We start from the raw sequence: 18919 nt of genomic DNA, 5'->3' as shown, positions 1-18919 counted from the left end.
CTCGAATCAAAATCAAACATATAATATTATATAATCTTAAAAAAAATATTAATAAATAGCATGTTGAAGACGTAAAAAAACTGAAAAGTATTACAATATACAATAATTTTAAGTGCCATAGAGTATTTGATATTTTAGATCGGGTTACAAGGTGAGTAGTCTATGATCGACTTTCGAGTAATGACCATCACAATGAGTAATTTTACCCGATCATAAACGAGCATATCAAAGAAGTTTAACTACAAGAGTGTCCGTTATCTTTAGTCAAACGTAAATTAAGTCATAGTATAGGGACATAATTGCAAAATTCTGTTTCTATTTCTATATATAATAATATATAATAGACAAGACGTTATCCAGAAAATCATAAAACTCACAACAAACCAATCCATAGCAAACAAATCCAAACCACTCATAATATCATTCCACTTCATACACCAAAACCATTACATGACTAGAACAACAACAACGTCCATATGCTCATCAAATAATCTTTCCAAATGGAAACCATTTTAGCTCCACACTCTTTCTCTTCTCTTTTCAACCTCAAATCCTCTCTCCAACAACCCAAATCAAACCCCAAATCAATTTCTTGCAAACTCAAGAAAAAAGATTCAATTTTTAAATCTTTTTCAACATTTACCAACAACCCAACTTGGGTTTCACATGTGCAACATGGGTTAGCTGCTTTAGCTATCTCATTGGCGCTTAATTTTACTCCAGTTTTGGCTACTGGGTCTGCATTTGCTTCTGAATTTGATGTGCTTAATGATGGTCCTCCCAAAGATACTTATGTGGTGGATGATGCTGGTGTGCTTAGCCGGGTCACCCGAGCTGATTTGAAGAACTTGTTGTCGGATTTGGAGTACCGGAAGAAAATTCGGATCAATTTCGTGACTGTTCGGAAGCTCACGGTTAGTGCACGCCAAATGTTCGATTAAATGTCACTCTTATTTATTCAGTGTTTGTATTTTGATGCATTTATGAATTTAAAATCGAATGAAAAATGAATTTAACTGTTGTTTTATAATTTGATCATTGCAGAGCAAAGCTGATGCATTTGAGTATGCTGATCAAGTGTTGGAACGATGGTACCCGACACTCGAAGAGGGAAATAATAAAGGAATAGTGGTACTTGTGACCAGTCAGAAAGAGGGTGCAGTCACCGGAGGCCCTGAATTTATTCAGGCCGTTGGTGATACGGTTCTTGATGCCGTTGTATCCCAGAACCTTCCCGGTAACCATCTAACATTTCCTTTTTTATGAGATAAATTAATAATGAAACATTTATCTATTTGTGTGTTTTGGAATGTTAATTATAATTAGGGATTATTATCACTAGCTTATTATTAGAATTTATTTGCATTTAACCCACGAGCCCGTTATACGTTTGTCAAGGGTTTATGGCTTGTTTCCCGTATACCTTTGTAAATACAACATTCAGATAGTACTATCTGAATGTTGTATTCACAGGAAACAAAAGAGAAACCCTAGGCAAACCTATAACGGGCCAGTGAGCTAAAGACAAATAAATCCTAATAATAAACTAGTGATAAGAAACCCTAATTATAATTAACATGCAATATGATGCTTATTTGTATAACTTGCATATCCTCAATGTTTATGATATTTGTGCGTTTTGTAGTGTTGGCAACGGATGAGAAGTATAATGAAGCAATTTATAGCAGTGCTAAACGTCTAGCTGCAGCGATAGATGGGCTTCCGGATCCTGGGGGCCCGCAAGCTAAAGAAAACAAAAGGGAATCCAACTTCAAAACTAAGGAAGAGACGGCTGAGAAACGAGACCAGTTTACAATTGTTGTTGGAGGTTTGTTGGTTATTGCTTTCGTTGTTCCCATGGCGCAATACTATGCCTATGTCTCCAGAAAGTAGTTGTGTCTTGTACCTGTCACCGGCGATGTAATTAAAAGTTTAAAGTTCAAATGTGGATCCGTTTAGTTTCTGGTTGAGGGATACTGTGTTAGTATTCATTCGGCTTTTGAAATTGTGTGGGTTCATACGACTAATATGTAGATGTAATAATTTGAACTTGTTTGTTTGTATACAGTCGATTTGAGTTGTATTTTTCTTGAGCAGGCGAAACGAGTTAAAACTGAAAAAGTAAGTTATATGAAATGGGTCAAATTGATAGGTTAAGATCTCCCAAAATTTATTAAAATATATTTACAGAAATCCTTTAGCTAATTTGATGATATTGAACATATTTATTAATCATCATAATAAAACGGCTTCGGCTGTTCAAAGGTGCAAAATTCAAATGTACAAGCAAAAGAGTGTTTGATCTTGTTGTCATTGATATCATATGCATATGATTGCATTTGGTTTAGTCCAGGAAATTGGAATAATCATTGACTCGGTTAAGATGTGTGGAGTACAAACTAGATCAAGTCTATTATAAGTTTGTGATCATGGAACCTTAAGGGTTCTAAGTGATCCCAATACCATAAGGGGTTCCAAAGGGGCACCGTCCAACCCTGGTGAGGTTCTGGCGGTGTATCGAGGAGGTTTAAAGGGCAACACCCCTAGCGGAGGTCATGCTTACATATCTTAGGGCATTTTGTTCAAGTCAATATGAAAATGGATGAATTTGGTTGACAAAAGGATCCCATCTAGGAAAGATTTAAAGCACACATTAAAAAAAATAAAAGCGAAGAACTTTCTTTGACTCATTTGGTGACAAGTCCCAGGAGAAGAATGCGGCTAGAGCATCCTTTGCGAACATGGTTGACAATGATGGCCATTTTTAAGGGTAAAAACAATTATATTAAGCAGAAGTTTAAGCAAACCAACGAAGCATCTAACCAGAATCAAAAACTAGTTTGTTTGAAGCGTGACAAGCCTGGGCTGGGCTGCCTGGCCACTTCAAACAAGGATTGCAAGGCTTGCAAGAATATTAGAATAAACATGTCAAGGGAACAAAACATGCAACCCATTCGGATTCTAAAACACACAAACAACTCGGTTTAGAATTAGGTGTCACTAAAATCTAAGGCATTTTATATGCAGGACGACTATGTTGCTTGGTTGATCTAGGAGCAATATACGATGTTTTATTCTTTAGGGAACATATCCCTCCATATATCCCACTTAGCCTTTTCGCTAAGCGTTGGTGATGTAATGCTTTAGGTAGCAAACCATCAAAGGATCATGGCAAGAGGCTACCTGAGGATTAGAATATATTGTATTTGATTTAAACATAACGTAAAAAATTGGTCCCAAAACTATGGATGTTATCCACTAACGCCATAACTACAAATGTTATAACATAATATACTAGAATCGAGTCATACGTCTTTATATAACTAATGACCTATGTGCTCTTGAAGCATGTAACACTTCACCCCGGAATGGAATGACGAGTCATCTAAGTATAACAATTCTTACACACGTTAAATCATAAATAATCTTATACTAAATCAAGAACCAAAATATTACAATCCATTAAATTCCAAGTTTTAGAAAACTAAGATTAATATATAAGATCATCTCCAATGAAAGATAAAAAATTCTTACAAAAAATTTTGCCACTTCAGCCCACTACTTCCTCTCTTTTAACTTCCTCTCTCTTCATTTAATGCCCACTACTCAAAAAAAATTCTCTCCTCAAATATGCACCCGTAATCACAAAATTTTCACTCCTCTTTTACCTTCTCTCACGTCCAAATCATCTCCATTTCTTGATAGGAACAATATAATCCAAGGCTTTAGGTCATCCGTGGTGGTAGATCAAAAAAGAGAAAAATGTCTCATCACGTTATTATAACATAGGTGAAAAACATCCCACATAAAAAGACTTCAATGATTTTAATAATCATAATGATTAAGATATTATTAAAAAAAAACATAAATGAAAGTAGTGGGATGAGGTGTTTTTTTCTAATTGGTTGATAAAATAAAAGAAAAAGGTAAGCAGAGAGATAATTGCGTAAGAAAAATTATGAGACACTGGCCTTTGGTGTAAGCGTTAAGATTATAAATGGAGAAACATTCTAAAAAGTAGTTCTCAAGAAATAATCTAACATGCTGAAATTATCTTTTTCTAAATTAAATATCCAATGAATAATACTTACACTTGAACAATATTGAATTTGAGGTCATAAAGAAAAAAGACTTGTTTGTACATCTGTAGGCTTGGCTAACCACTGGCAGAACAACCATGCCGCGGTCACAACCGATAAAAGTGAAAGCATTGACAAAAATCCAAAATGTGATACGTCATTTGCGATTATAACACCACCCAATAGTATTGACTCTGCTAAACTGGCGACTGACATCTCTGTGGCCCCAATAAGATTCGCTTTGGAAGCCGGGATCCCGGTTTGTAGAATCTGTGCTCCAACCACCGAGTACGACATGTGTCCCAATCTTGATAACACCTGCATATAGAAATATTTGTTTAGTTAAATGTTGAAATGTAACAGGTCAAACGGGTCAACTTTTAATAAAAGTATAACAAAGCGTTTGCAGCCTCCTAAATTGTCAAACTCATGTATAAAAATATTTGTTTAGTTAAATGTTGAAATGCAACATGTTTAACAGGTCAACTGTTATAAAGGTATAACGATTAACGAAGTGTTTGCAGCCTCCTAAATTGTTTTGCTTAGGAAATCTGGATAAACAACTTATAAAACTATAAAACTGGCTCATAAATCATATTGAATGTTAAATTATCAGTTTGATATTAAAGAAAATATACAAAAAACAGTGTGTGCATGTCAACTCAGTTTGTTTTGACCCCTTTTACCCAATCCTCTGATTTGTTCTTTTGACCACATAAAATTTTCATATATCAATAAACGACTTACAATAAAACCGAGGAAGAATAAAAGTGCGGTCTGCTTTGAAAGGGCCCCACTCCAATACACACCAACCGCCATTGTAAGAAATGAAGCTTGCAATATGAGTCCAGCTGCTCCAGCCTGCAACGACAAGTCAATTACAACTTTGATGTTTTTAACTAAATCGCTTTATTAATGAAGTTAATTGCTGTTGCTACAAAAATAGGTTTTGTAATTAAAGCTTACCTTTAAAATGCCAAGTTGCTTGACCATTTTGGCAGACATGAATGTTGCTCCAACACCCATAAAAGCACATAAGCAACTAAACCCTCCGATAAGAGATGGGCTTAAACCTGAAAAAGATTAAGAAAACCATATCCTAAACATTAAACCGACAAATAATGACCCAACACGACCCGCTTAGCATATTCATCTAAACGTGCCAAGTGGGTTGGTGGGTAATCATCAACTTTTAAACTTGTTAATCAGGTTGGTGGGTTGTAAAAACTAGGTTAAACGGGGTCATATACATGTTAGTGGCTCGGCCCGTAACTTAGTTACTTAAACGTGTCAAACGGGTAATCATAAAGTTGTAAACATGTTAATCGGGTTGGTGGGTTGTAAGGGTTAAACGAGCCATAAGCTAGTTAGTGAGTCGACCCGCTTAACTAAACAGATTGGCAGGCCGACCTGTTCAACTAAACGGGCTAAACAGGCGAAACACGGCTTGCTTAATTAAGCAAATCGACCTGAAACCAGATTTTCCGTGTCATGTTCGGTCGTGTTTCATGTTGGAAATAACCATACCATGCTGTGTGAGGAATGCAGTCATTAAACCGCCAGGGGCAAGAACGACATTAAAGCATAAAAGTACATAAGCTATGCTAGCAGGAAGAACCGGCTGCTGCAGATATTCATCCCACCCTTGTTTAATAGCAGCCACACTAATCTCCACTGATCACCAAAAACCACAACATTAGTAACAAAAACAAAAGCAAAAACAACATTAAACATATTAGCAACTCGCTAACCTAATTTATCAACTTGTGGCACAGGTTCCTTGGATCCCGTTTGTGGACATTTAGCACGGTCAAGAACACCGCACGAAAGCTTGTTGGTCAACCACGTGAGACCAATCTAGTTAATAATAATACGTGTTATTCCAATATAAGTGCACACTATGCGATATTTATAAACCTAAAAATCAACTTCATTACCACAGCAGGCAATGCCCACATCATTAAAGCAGCAGCAAGCTTCAAACATGTTATGGTTTCATATTTAGATAAAAGAATTCCAAACAGTGATGCTCCAGCAATCTGAAATTAGGGTAAAGTTGATAAGAATTTATTAATTAACTACTTTTAAAAAATGCATCAATTAGTAATGCATATAATATACAAGTTGTTCAAGTTATTAAGTGAAATGTACACCAATTATGCATATGGGTAGGCCTGTAAACAAACCAAATGTTCAGTGAACAGTTCGTAAACCGTGCAGCGTGAAGGTCATTTACTTAATAAACGTACGAACATGAATAAAAAAATTTATTCATTTAGTTAAACGAACGAACATGAGCACATGTCTCGTTCGTTCATTTATGTTCGTGAACGTTAGATTATGTTCATTAGTTTACGTTTACTCGCTCACGTTCATTAATAATATTTTGGCCCATTACAACTTAGTATGTTTTAATAACTTTTTAGGCCCATTACATTGTTCTTCACATTACTTTTAGCTGGTTTAAACTCAGTTATATTTGTTCATCTATGCTCAGTTATATTCGTACGTTTATAGTTTTTACAAACGGATGTTAGCGAACACAAACATGTTCATTTTCTTAACAAACGAACACGAAAAAGAAAACTCCATTTGTTTTGCTGTTCTTGTTCGATCATTTGTTCGGTTAAAGTTTAACGAACGAGCATGAACATGCTCGGTTCATGTTCGTTTACAAGCCTACATGTGGGAGGTAGAATCACCTCACATAGGAGATCAATACGACTCAGAATAGCATTCGCTTGAGCAAGAGCAATTGGTCGGTTTGTTCCTGCTAACTGAACACAAAATTTAACATTATTTTGGAGACAATAAGTTTCATTAACAGTTGCTTGGGACTGACTATTTAAAGGTAAACAATAGCAATAGCAATAATAATACTAACCAGAACAACCCAATCACGTTCGACTGCAACACCGAGGGCAAGTCCACATAGTCCTTCTACAGCCCCGGCTAATACTAATATTATAAACCAGGGACGCGCGAGCACTGAGGTTTCAAGTGAGGCATGTGCCATGTGTGCTTGAATTATCATCCCAGCTGATAACAGTTGTGCCGACGCCTGATGCACTCAAACAGGTATTACAACTTTGCAAGTAAATTCGGGCAAGACATAACCAGATGTTAGAGGTGGCAGTTTTGACCTGTTTGCTTATAATTTGGTCGATTTGGGTTATGCTCTATTTGCAATGGGTAAAATAGGTAAATGAAAAAGATTGCTAGTAAGGAAATGTAGTTTCAAAACAGAAAACCTCTTAAGAGTTGTATAATTCATAAATTTAGATTTAATGCTGTAAAAACCAACCCGTAACTGAAAAAAACCAAAATGATTGAATCGAAATAACAGAATTCAAACAAAAACTGATGGTTTGGTTTTATGTTTCCGTTCATACACACCCCTACCCAACCCTAGTCACTAATTATTTATAAGAAAGTAAACAAAAAAAAAAACATAAAAGTGTTTCGAGAAAACCCGTCAAATACAAAAATCACCCCTTTTGACCTGAACCTATTACCCAACCCGTCCGTTTTGCCACCTTTATCTTCAGTTAATTAAGAACTAACCTGAACAGTAGTCAGAAAATTGTAAACAGGTACACGGGGAAAAAGGTCCATAAGTTTGCCAACTAACGGTCCTCCAGCAATAACTGCAAGCTGTTGCAAAAGAGAGAGAAGTTAGGGGGCCATGGATAAACACAACTAAACCCGAATACTAATAAACTAATAATATATATTCAGCACAACTCATATGGGTAAATAAAACCTTGGTGCAGAAACCCATAACCGCAACTGGAAGAAGGCTCGGATGAAGCAATGCAATAGCAGCAGGCCAGGCAAAGTTCCATAAATGTTCAACCATGTTTCCAGCTAGACAACTTGCATATAATGCTGATAATAACATAATAAACCTTACATTAGTAACAAGAACATATGAGCATATTATTAGTTTATTACTTACCATATAGGCCTGCTGGATGTGCAGGCGTTGCAGCAATCACATCTTGTTCCTCCTCTGAAAGAATCTGAAGACGGAAATGAACAAATTTAATATTTGAAATGAAAATAGACAAAAATTTGGAAGGTAATAAACATGTACCGGTAATGTTGTCAAAATCATGTCTACAGTCCCTTCCACCAGTAAGTTTGTTGATTCGGTGTCGTGGATTTCAGGATTAATATGAGTGATTGGAACTAAACAACTTGACGTGTGTGGTGAAGAATCATGATCTACTTCTTCAGTTACAACGGTGTCTAACACCTCAGTGTTAATCATAGAGCATCTTGTTGTATACAACTTGTTCAACCTGCAGAAACTTGATTTGTTATACACATTCTACTTATCTGCACTGTATTATAATACAATTGAGGAGAACATCAAAAGTGTCTTTAACGAATTTTACTACGTTAGTTATCTTTTACACACACATGCAAATTATGTAACTAATTACAAAAAAAGTAACCGAATAATATTGATTACAAAAACCATAAATTAGTTAGACTACAACTTCAATTTTGTAGTCCAACTAACAACGAAATTTATTTACCTGTTTAACTAAATTCTGAAAACTGTTTTTATTTTATAGCATTTCATATATACTAAAAGTTATAATCTTTTTTTAAACTTCAAATCTATATGATACTGGCGGTTCACGTGCTATTTGATTATGTAAGAAAGAATCAAATGCTACTTTATATTTGCCTAATTACATTCTAAGCAATTAGCTTAATTATTCCGTAACATAACATAATTACAAATAATCCACAGAAAAAGTTACATAACCCTAATATAATAGATTTACTCAAATAAATGAAAATCATGAATTACCTTAGATTAGGGCACCGTGGGATGAATTGCGAAGGTAATGCGGTAGACGGGCCACTGTAATAATGGAATTGACGACGAGACAGAGACGTAAACATCTTAATTGAAGATAATCTGGTCGTTGGAGAAACAAATAACACCACCGCCATGACTGAATTAAACACACTGCTTTGGCGTTGAAGCAGCTCTTCGTTCTGAGTAGAATAATATGACTACTCATGCAGCTGCATTAACTGATGATATGCTTCCGTACGTCGTAATTGCAGTCCACAGGGAGAGATGATGAACCAATCTAATCTTATCCCAATCTAAAGCACTACTACTAGTTGTGGATTTAATGGCGGATGGATGGAAACCAAAATCCTCCAACTATGACGTGTTATCTTATTCGCCAGGATTCTCCCCTACCTCCACGTCACCCAAATAATATATTAATATTCCCACTTAGATTTTAAATTTTGTGTTATAAATATATTTTATTGTGGTTAGGAATATCTAATGTAGATTAGACTTTTTTTTCAAGCGACGAATTAGGCTTATGATGGTTCAGTACGAAGCGATGACGACGGGGTTCACGAACATTTCCGACAAACCTGGTGCGTTCGCTGACGAGCTGAAGTAGTTTCCGGCAGTGGACTTCCGGTGGGGTTGAATGTCGCCGGCATTTAAAAGGGGGGAAGACATTTAAAAGAAAAGAAAAAATTAAGAAAATTACAAAATTACCAAAGTACCCTTGACGTAACTGATAAAATAGACGGAGTTAAAAAAAGTACTAAAAATGCAAGTTTTTTAAAACTGGGGTAGTCATTTGCATAAAAGAAAGTATAAGTACTAAAGTTGCATAGTTGATCAAACCACATATACCAAAATGACACTTAACTCTATTATTTATATCCATATTCTGAAGAGAATTTTTTTCCATATAATAAGCGAAAGAAACGATAACATTATGATCATTGAGAAAAGTATATAATTTATTCACAAGTAATAAATAATATTATTTTATTTATTAAGATCTAATGTAAACTTGAGACATGGAGATATTTGTTTAAATTTTAAAATAAGCTACAAGTTATTTGTACGTGTGATATAGTTATGATTGGTTATATTTGATATGATTGTATACAAACCATATATATTTTCTTGCACCGGATGAAAAAGAACTTATTTGCAAAATTTTTTTTTATAACTCGTTTTATATTGTGACATGTTATAATATCATAAGTATGTAATTTGACTTTATGTGTACATTGTATTTATATACATAATGTTGAATGGAACAACCAAAGTTATGTTTATTATCTCTCTAGTGAAGGAGTATAAATATACCTAGATATAACACCAGAAGTGTTATACTTTGCATATCTCATTATTCATTTATAGATGGCCGTATGATTTAAGACCAATAAATCTCACATAAGTCGATCATGTAATTATTTCTCAATTTATATTATGTGAGTAGAAAGATTATCTTCCGTACCTCAAATATGTTCTTTAAGTAGTGACATTATTATATGAGCATGAAGGTTTAAAGCGACTTCATACATGTATTCGAGGAAATAATGAACCTTGAAATTTGTTTGGTTCTAATCCATTCGTTGAAGTGAACGAGACTATAAAACCAATCATTGTATATATCATGATCACGAACATGATTGAGGAAACTGTAATGATAGTCATGTGAATAATGAGATTGACCACCATAAGTGGCAAAGATACAGTAGAAACTCGATAAATTAATACTCGATTATTTAATAAACTCTCTAAGATAATATTTTTTGCCGGTCCCGACTCGGGGATAGGGTGCTAAATTAATAATTCGTTAAAATTATAAGATAATACATTTTTGATAATTTCTTTAGACCCCATATAAAATATAAATTAATAATTTCTTATATATAGCATATTACATGAATGATTTATGAAGGTTTCTTGAAAAATGACTCAATTGTCTTTTGTTTTTTTGTTGAAATCAATTTCCCCTTAAATCTTGTCTCTAATTTTCCTTAGCATGGTAAGAACTTCTGGTGTTGTTTTCTCATAGCTCAACAAGAAATTGTTCAATGTGATTGCCGCTTTAATAGCTTCGTTTCGCGAAGGGGGCTCCATTGTAGAACTTTCATCATCTTCTTCATCGATATCATCTTTATTAATTCCAATAACGCTTTCAATAATTTATTCATCAGTCAATAACTGTGCAACTACATTTTCTTCTTGGTGAGTCAGAACATCTTCGACATCCATTGCATTGCGATAACCCAACTCTTTGATCAAATTCTGGAGTTCTTGAGTGCTTTCAGCACCTTCATCTGAGTTCTCAAAAGTCATGTTATTTGTTGATCGAAGTTTACAATGACGAAAGCAGTTCGCAATTGTATTTGCACGAACATCCATAGTCCATGCTGAAATTGCAAGATTCATTGCGTCTAATACATTTATTTTTGCTGGATTTGGAACCCCTAATTCATAACCCTCCAAAAGACTTCTATAAAATCGACGACGATAATGCATCTTAAAAGCTCGTATGATCCCCGCGTCACAAGGTTGAATTTTTGAAGTTGTGTTTGGTGGCAAAAAAATAATTCAACATTTCGTAATCCTTCAATAATTTTTGGATGAGCAGGGCAATTATCCACAATCAAGAGAATTTTTCTTCCAACCATTTTTTTATCAAGTTGGCGAACATATTCTTCAAATAACACACCAGTCATCCAAGCTCGTTTGTTAGCACGGTACTCACAGTTCAGACTGTTCAAGTTTACATTCTTGAAGCACCCTGGTTTAGCATATTTCCCAATAATCCATAAAGGAAGTTTTTCCGAACCGTCCTCATTACAGCAAATAGCAACAGTTAGTCTTTCCTTGTCTTGTTTTTTCTCTTTAAGCTGCATTGTTGCAAGGGAATGATCCGGTTGAAGTTTAAAAAACAAACCTGTTTAAGATCAAAACATGTAAATAATTACATCACTAAAGTACAAAATATAAAATAAAATAATAAAAAAACAAACTTGTTTCATCCATATTAAAGATGTCTTTCATTTCAAACTGATCAACTTTGTCTCTTATGGATTTTAATTTGTCCTCCATGCCCTCTATTTCAACAGATCCACTCTCTCCAAAACGCCGAAAATTTTTAATTCCATATCTTGCTTTGAACTTTCCAAGCTAACCAATAGAAAAAGTAAAGTCTAGAGTATCCACTGGATACATATCTTTCATGAACTTTTTCGCCTTCTCGATGATTAGTTCACCTGTCATATTCACATGTTCTTGATATTGAAGAATCCATTCATAGAGAGATTTTTCTAGGTTAGGAAATTTTGCCGGTTTGTGTCGCTTAACATCGCCTCTTTCGGGAGCAAGTGAGAGATACTCTAAAGACCGCTTAACTGTATTCGATATTGTCGCTTGACTCACCTGCAAACCATAGTTACTATGAACCCATTCTTGCAATTGCTTTTGAGTGAGACTTGGATTATCCTTGTTGTGCTTGCATAATGCTCTTCGAATCTCGTCTGTCATTGTTGTTTTTTTTACCCCTTTAAGATGGGAAGCCATGTTGTGTGTATGATTTGTTTGTGTTAACCTATTTTGATCTTGTATTTATATAGAAAATATTTTTAATGTCTATAAAGTGATACATTGAACACAAGAAGCATAATAAGGTGGGAGATTGAAGGTTTCTTTCAAATTGGGCCGTTCATTTGATATACATGCATTGTATACAATAATTAAGTGGAAGCTTGAAAGATGTTTGTAAACTAAGTATTCTACTATAAATTTATAAAATATTAATTAATATACAAATTAATAATTATTAATTTATCGATTAATTAATAACTCTTTTAATTAATAAATTTTGGTGGTCCCAAGTGTATTATTTTATAGAGTTTCTACTGTATTGATCATGCGAATAACGAGATCGACCAGTAGAAGTGGCAAAGATGTTGATCATATATGAGAACAAATTATGGCAATATAAAAGTGAAATCATATGATCACTTGAGAAGATGACACAATGCTCTCTCATAAATATAGTCATGTATTAAAAAAACATAATACATATACGATCATAAACCTGAAGTTTATGGATCATGCTTATCTAATGGCATGACTGGTTAGACCACACCGAGTCAATGATGTGAATTTATTGAAGAACCAAAAGATTCTTCCCAATAGTTATACATGTAATATTGCTCTTAAGGGGAATTATTCATTTACCAACTAAAGGAGGGTGTGAATCCCTAAATGTTATGGAATGAGAAAAGGATACACATTATCCTAACATGATACCATTTAGTGTTTTAAAATCGATGCATCGTCTAAATGGCTATCAATTTCTCAACATGAAGTTTGTGTGATTTGTGGCTTAGCTAATGAGATAGCAAGCACCATATTCTAGATTTTCATATTTATTTGGTAAATCACTATTACAGACGAATTGATTTTGTTGAGACGATCATCAAAAGTCTACAATTGGTTGCAACGACAATGATCATGAGAGCAAAAGTTCATGTTTATTTGAGTATTTATCATTTTACATGCATTCACATCGAGCCAACAAGTTATGATACTTCCTCCCCATTGCAATTGGTTTTGGTCAGTAACCAAGTATTTCTCATCTAATATTTCGTGTGTGTTATATGCTGAAATTAATCCACCAAACGCACAAATGAGACCACAAAGGAAGTTGGGAATTTATGTCGGTATTAAATATTATGATTAAATACTTAGAACCATTAATGCTCCAATTAATATTATTACATATTGATAATGAATCTAACGTACGCGTGAGGCGTGATAAACTAATCGGTTCTAAAAACAAAATTCCTCAAAAATTGGAGCAAGTAATGAAGATGGTCAAGTCGAGGCACAATAAAAAGGTCTCTTAAGGAGACATTAGACATGATGGTTCTGGAAGAACCCCAGGTACCTGAAAATAAAGAGATCTCATTATATATTATCATGTCTACAAGATATATGGAATCGAAATAAAGTCGATGTCGTTATAATTTTGTATATAATATAGCGCTTGAAAATGATGAGGATCAAGATTTAAGATCTGCTTATGAAAAATGTGGTTGGCCAAAGTAGAAAGACGCAAATAGGGCAGAGTTGAATTCTCTAAATAACGGAAAGTTTTTTGGACCAACACTCCATACAACTAAAGTTGTAAAATGTGTTAGATACAAACGGATCCTTTGTGTGAGTTATAAAAATTCAATTAAGTGATATAAGGCAAATTTGTCACACAAGGACTTGCAAAGATCCAATGATTGATTATGAGGAGACGTATTCTCCAATGGTGGAAGCAATGACTTTCTAATACCTAAATAGTCTGGTAATACAAAGAGAGAATTGATACGTGTCTAATAAATATTGTGATTCAGTTGATACTGAAAGTTTACATGAAAGTCTAATAAGAATTTGAATTATCAAATCATGTAAATTATGTTCTCGAGAACACTATGACTCATGTTGTATACATATTCATATTTGAATACGTTATGATTACTTTATATGTTAAATATAGCTGGAACTCCTGAAGAGTTCCTAACACGTGAATGCTTTAAAGGTTAATTGAAACATCTTAAGGATGTAATTCTTGTGCACCAATAAGCATACATAGAAGAAATTGTACCTAATGATTATCGTATCTTAATAAACAAAGAATGGTACGATATGGGTTTTGATATATGATATATAAATTAATGTGTCAAATGAGCAAGTTCATGTAGCAAAACTCATGAGGAGTGAATGCACATCAATAATTGGTTAAAATGGAAAGAATTTTGTGATGGATTGAAAACGACTAAGCATCGGCATGAAAGCATACAAGGTTAAGATATTGCATGTGGACTAAATAGTCGTATTCAGTGTGGCACGTACAATCAAGAAATATTTTGATAAAGAGGGAGATAAGTTGGATGTAATTAGTCATAATTTTATCAAAATTTTACTCTTAAAAGTTTATATAATCACAGTTTACAGTGATGATGTATACATTATCAAGAGAAGCTGCAGAACTTTTAGAAGGAGAATTTTTGAAATACCTTGACATAATGTGATTACTACTCGACCTGCAGTTTGAGTATATGAGTAATCATATGTTTATCAATCCATCAAAGTACATTTAATAGATGTTGAGACATTTTACTGAAGACAATGTTCATTCTTTGAGTACGTAAAAGGATGTCAAACAATGCACTATATATCATTTCCTACCTGAATATGAAATATTATTAGTTCGGAAATACTATTAAATGCATAAGTGCGTTATGTCGTATTGTTAGCTATATATGATTATTATTTTCTTTATTTATATTTTTTGACATGTGTCTAGCTAGAAGATATCGGAATGGGTTAAAACATATATTTCAGTTATGAAAGATATGTGTTTATATTTTACTAACCTATCAAAACAAGTTTTGTTAGTCTTGTCATGCAGAGAAACACAATAGGGCATCAATACAATAGTATATGGTTACGAGATGACACGAAGAAGTTTTCACGTGAAGATCATGCAACACTGTTCAACTTAACAATTCATATGTTAAGGGACGAAGACACAAATACAGAAGATAATTAATCCTAATTTTTGTAACACCCGTTAATTTTTGGTTTAAAGATTTAAAGCTTGTAAAGTATGTATATTTCTCGAGATTTAACCGACATTTCTCGGAAACCTTCTCATCATCCCGGTACGTTAAATCATTTAACTTTTCTTTCAAGTTGCCATATCCTTCAATTTGGAGGGGCTAGGATGAAACATTTTATATTATAACATAAAACTTAAAACCCTAACCCCCCCTCACTTCCTTGTCCGATCGGCGCAGTAGCAGCCACTCCCATCCTCCGGTTTTCTTTTTTTCAGCCAAGGTTAGAGCATAAAACTTCAATTGAAGGTTAGTTCTATGTTTCCCCAAGTCTTTTACACCTTAATTGGCCATTCTATCTCGCGTATTGATCGATAAACGGCTTGTTCTAGGCTAACCAGGTGGCTGTCCAATTGAGCAATTTCGGGACTTTTTTGGTGGAGGTTTTTGCACCAACATCTTCCTAGGTATGTCTAGTATAATATACTTTAAAATCTTGTCCATTGGTGTTCGTTTGATTGGTCAACTAGTTGTAGTTTGAAAGATAGTTTTCGGTTGTCTAGAATAGTGATTTGTTGCGTTTAACGCGAGGGATGAAGTAAGTGATGGCCAATTCAGTTCGGATAGCTTCGGTTTAATATACGGGATGTTGGAAAATGATTTTTATAAGTATTGGGGTTGAATTGGTTGTCGGTTACTCAAACAGGTCGGTACAACGCGCATTTGCGTTTATTGAATAGTTGGTGCGTTGTACTGGCGAGTTACCGACCCATTCGAATCGTGTAGCGTCGTGTGGACTCGTTAGCTGTGAAATTATCATAATGGGTCAACACTGGGCTGAGTTGGATGTTAATCTCCTAAACAACTCTTAAACGCGTGTGCTAGTCTCACCTAGTGCTTCCGAGGGTAATTTGGGAATTCTTTATTCCCGGGAGTATCTAAGGGTCGTGTTGGTGAATGTAAGGCCCCGGGGGCTGTTATTATTGAGTTTGATGAGGTCAAGACTTTAGGTAACTCGAACCATGTTAGAACGTCTCGTAGGATAAACGAGTCCTTTCGATGTCGTTAGCAATGTTTGTATGTAAACTGACAGGCGTTTGAGTTTTGGGGATACTTAGGGGTTCTCTGGCTCGTGGTGAAATCGTGCCTTGTGTCAGGTGAGTTCATGATGCCCCTTTTTACTCTTTTTAAGTTTTTGGGCTAGCATGCACACCTAAGTGATTTTGCTTGATGAAGCGTTTAAATTATTTTGTATGGGCTTACTTGTATAGTGTAGGCCTTGGGATGATAGTATTGTATGTTTGTACATATTTTATTGTATGGCCAATAATTGGCGATGTTAATTAGTCGTTATCGACTAAGGATGTTTACGTATGCCTACTTTGTGTTTGCATACATTGGATGAGATGTTACGTGTTTGGGTTGTACGTGTGCTTGACCCTGATGTTATTATTTGGATGATATCTATAGGGATATAATTATATGGATGTTTATATATATATATACATATATATATATATATATATATATATATATATATATATATAAGTATGATTACTTATTGTTGATGATGGCCTAACTGTTGTATCCCGTTTTATTTTAAAACTCTTGGAATGATTATTATTATTATTATAGATGTTAATTATTAAAAACTTGAACTCACTCAGCTCAAGCTGACTTTGTGTGCATGTTAGTGTGAGTTTCAGGTTAGGAGGAGGACGCATTACCGCTTGGATGTGCACGAGGCTAGTTGGACGGTGGAGGGCATATTTAGTCGGAAGTTTTTATTAATAAACACTGTTCTTTTAAACTTTTACTAAACACATTGAAACTTGGTTTTGGGCATAATTCCTGGGTTTTGGGTACTTTCTTTTAATAATTATGATTTTTTGCTGATTTATACTATGAATTGTTTATTTTAATGGAATGAGCTGTTTTTGAGTTTAAGTATTTTGTAAGTATTTTGTATGAATACCAACTATAGGATTCCTGGGATTCGGGGTCTTACAATTTCATCCTAAACCCTAATTATCCAATTGATCAATCCGTTCATCGTTTGTTTAATTAATATTAGGGTTATTGATCAACATATCATAACGAACTCATACATATAATCTATTACCTTTATCGATGTTTAAACACAGATTAATTTGCAGTCAACAGGGCCGGCTATAGACGATGATGAACAGAGTACGAACAACCAATAATAATCCAATTAACCGAAGGGGTTTGTTTCGCCGGGTTGTAGAGAAGGTGCAGAAGAGGTTAATTGAGTTACGATCAAGTCTAGGTTATATAACAGATTTTAGGGTTAGTCGGTTCATAATATAAATAAATTCGTATCATAAAGGATCTTGTATCTTAAATTGTTAGAACGGTTAGGCCGCATACAGTGAAGGAAATCAAAAACACGATTTGATTCCTAGTTTATGACGATAATTGTGGCACAAGTTAACTAAACGGGTCACGGGTATGGTTAAACAGGTCTTGGATCACGGGTTAAAGGGTTCAGGGACCAAGGATGATAAATTAAGTTTACAGATTTTGCAATTTAGTGCTTATAGATTCAAGGTGGGAACAATATGGGGTTTAAGTTAAATTTTGGGTTAAAAATGTTTATTTTCAAAGTTAAATATATATAAAGTAAAGAAAATAAACAAATATAAATTGTATTACTCGATAAATGCGATCCTTTTCGGTGTTAGAATTTCCTGAGTCTAAAACGGGTCGGGTTATGAATACCAAATACGGGTTTGGAAAATCCGAGATGTTACATTATTAATGTTTAATAATGTATGAAATAAATCGTTAGGAAATAATTTTGTAAAAAAGTTCAGTTGTTATATAAAAATATGTCTTTTGTATATGATTCTAAAATAGTGACACGTCAGCCCATAACCGGGTTGGGTGTTACATCATTAGCCATTATTGATCGTGATCTATTTTTTTAACGCATGTGGAAGTTAATTAAAGAATATACATAATCGATTATAGCCTTAAATGTGAAAGCTGCGTACAACAGTTGTTTTTTTTAAAGTGTGGGATTGTAAACATTATCGCTTCTCGATGTGCTACAATATGAAAATCTCCAACTCGTCTTTTTCAAGTCGGCCAGTATTTCTTTTTGGCCAATGTGGTTCGTCCGAGAGACTCCTATGACATGAGTGTAGCGTCTCAAAGAAGTTTACGAGTTTTAGTGTTCGGTTCACCACGAGTCCACACCTAGCTAGTAGGTTTGCTAGGAAAGTGTGTATGCATGGTCTTCTATTTTTGGTACCTGAAGCATGCATGTTTTGAGTGACGATTGTTGTAGTCTGGTGGGTGTGTTCCTAAAGGTGTAGCTAATCTTTTATTTTTTATTATCGTATTAACATATTTTTCCTAATTGGTATAGTTAGATTTTCCTATCCTATCTTGTTGTA

The 18919-nt window shown here is 34.4% G+C and overlaps 2 protein-coding genes and 1 pseudogene across 2 annotated transcripts; 1 reads left to right on the top strand and 2 right to left on the bottom strand.

Moving 5' to 3' along the window:
• Nucleotides 1-400: 400 nt before the first annotated feature.
• On the top strand, nt 401-2080 carry LOC143534393 (UPF0603 protein At1g54780, chloroplastic-like). Its single transcript, XM_077028895.1, has 3 exons — nt 401-914; nt 1045-1237; nt 1646-2080. Exons 1-3 carry the CDS (start codon nt 501-503, stop codon nt 1891-1893), a joined length of 855 nt encoding a protein of 284 aa, XP_076885010.1. The 5' UTR covers nt 401-500; the 3' UTR covers nt 1894-2080.
• A 1999-nt stretch (nt 2081-4079) lies between these two features.
• Nucleotides 4080-9050, bottom strand: LOC143534403 (solute carrier family 40 member 3, chloroplastic-like). The gene is made up of 13 exons (XM_077028905.1): nt 8905-9050; nt 8176-8392; nt 8038-8101; nt 7843-7967; nt 7644-7733; nt 6964-7140; nt 6782-6856; nt 6017-6118; nt 5831-5936; nt 5607-5753; nt 5046-5152; nt 4827-4940; nt 4080-4397 (listed from the first exon to the last, which is right to left on the bottom strand). The coding sequence occupies exons 1-13, from the start codon at nt 9048-9050 to the stop codon at nt 4116-4118; spliced, it is 1752 nt and encodes a 583-aa protein (XP_076885020.1). The 3' UTR covers nt 4080-4115.
• A 1711-nt stretch (nt 9051-10761) lies between these two features.
• Nucleotides 10762-12629, bottom strand: LOC143534392 (CENP-B homolog protein 2-like; annotated as a pseudogene).
• Between the last annotated feature and the right edge of the window lie 6290 nt (nt 12630-18919).

This window comes from Bidens hawaiensis, unplaced genomic scaffold (genome assembly GCF_021521415.1).
Source record: "Bidens hawaiensis isolate Kalapana, Puna unplaced genomic scaffold, B.hawaiensis_p1.1 tig00010163_1, whole genome shotgun sequence".
Lineage (NCBI taxonomy): Eukaryota > Viridiplantae > Streptophyta > Magnoliopsida > Asterales > Asteraceae > Bidens > Bidens hawaiensis.
Note: the sequence above shows the minus strand (reverse complement) of the source record. Positions and strands in the feature narration are given on the sequence as shown.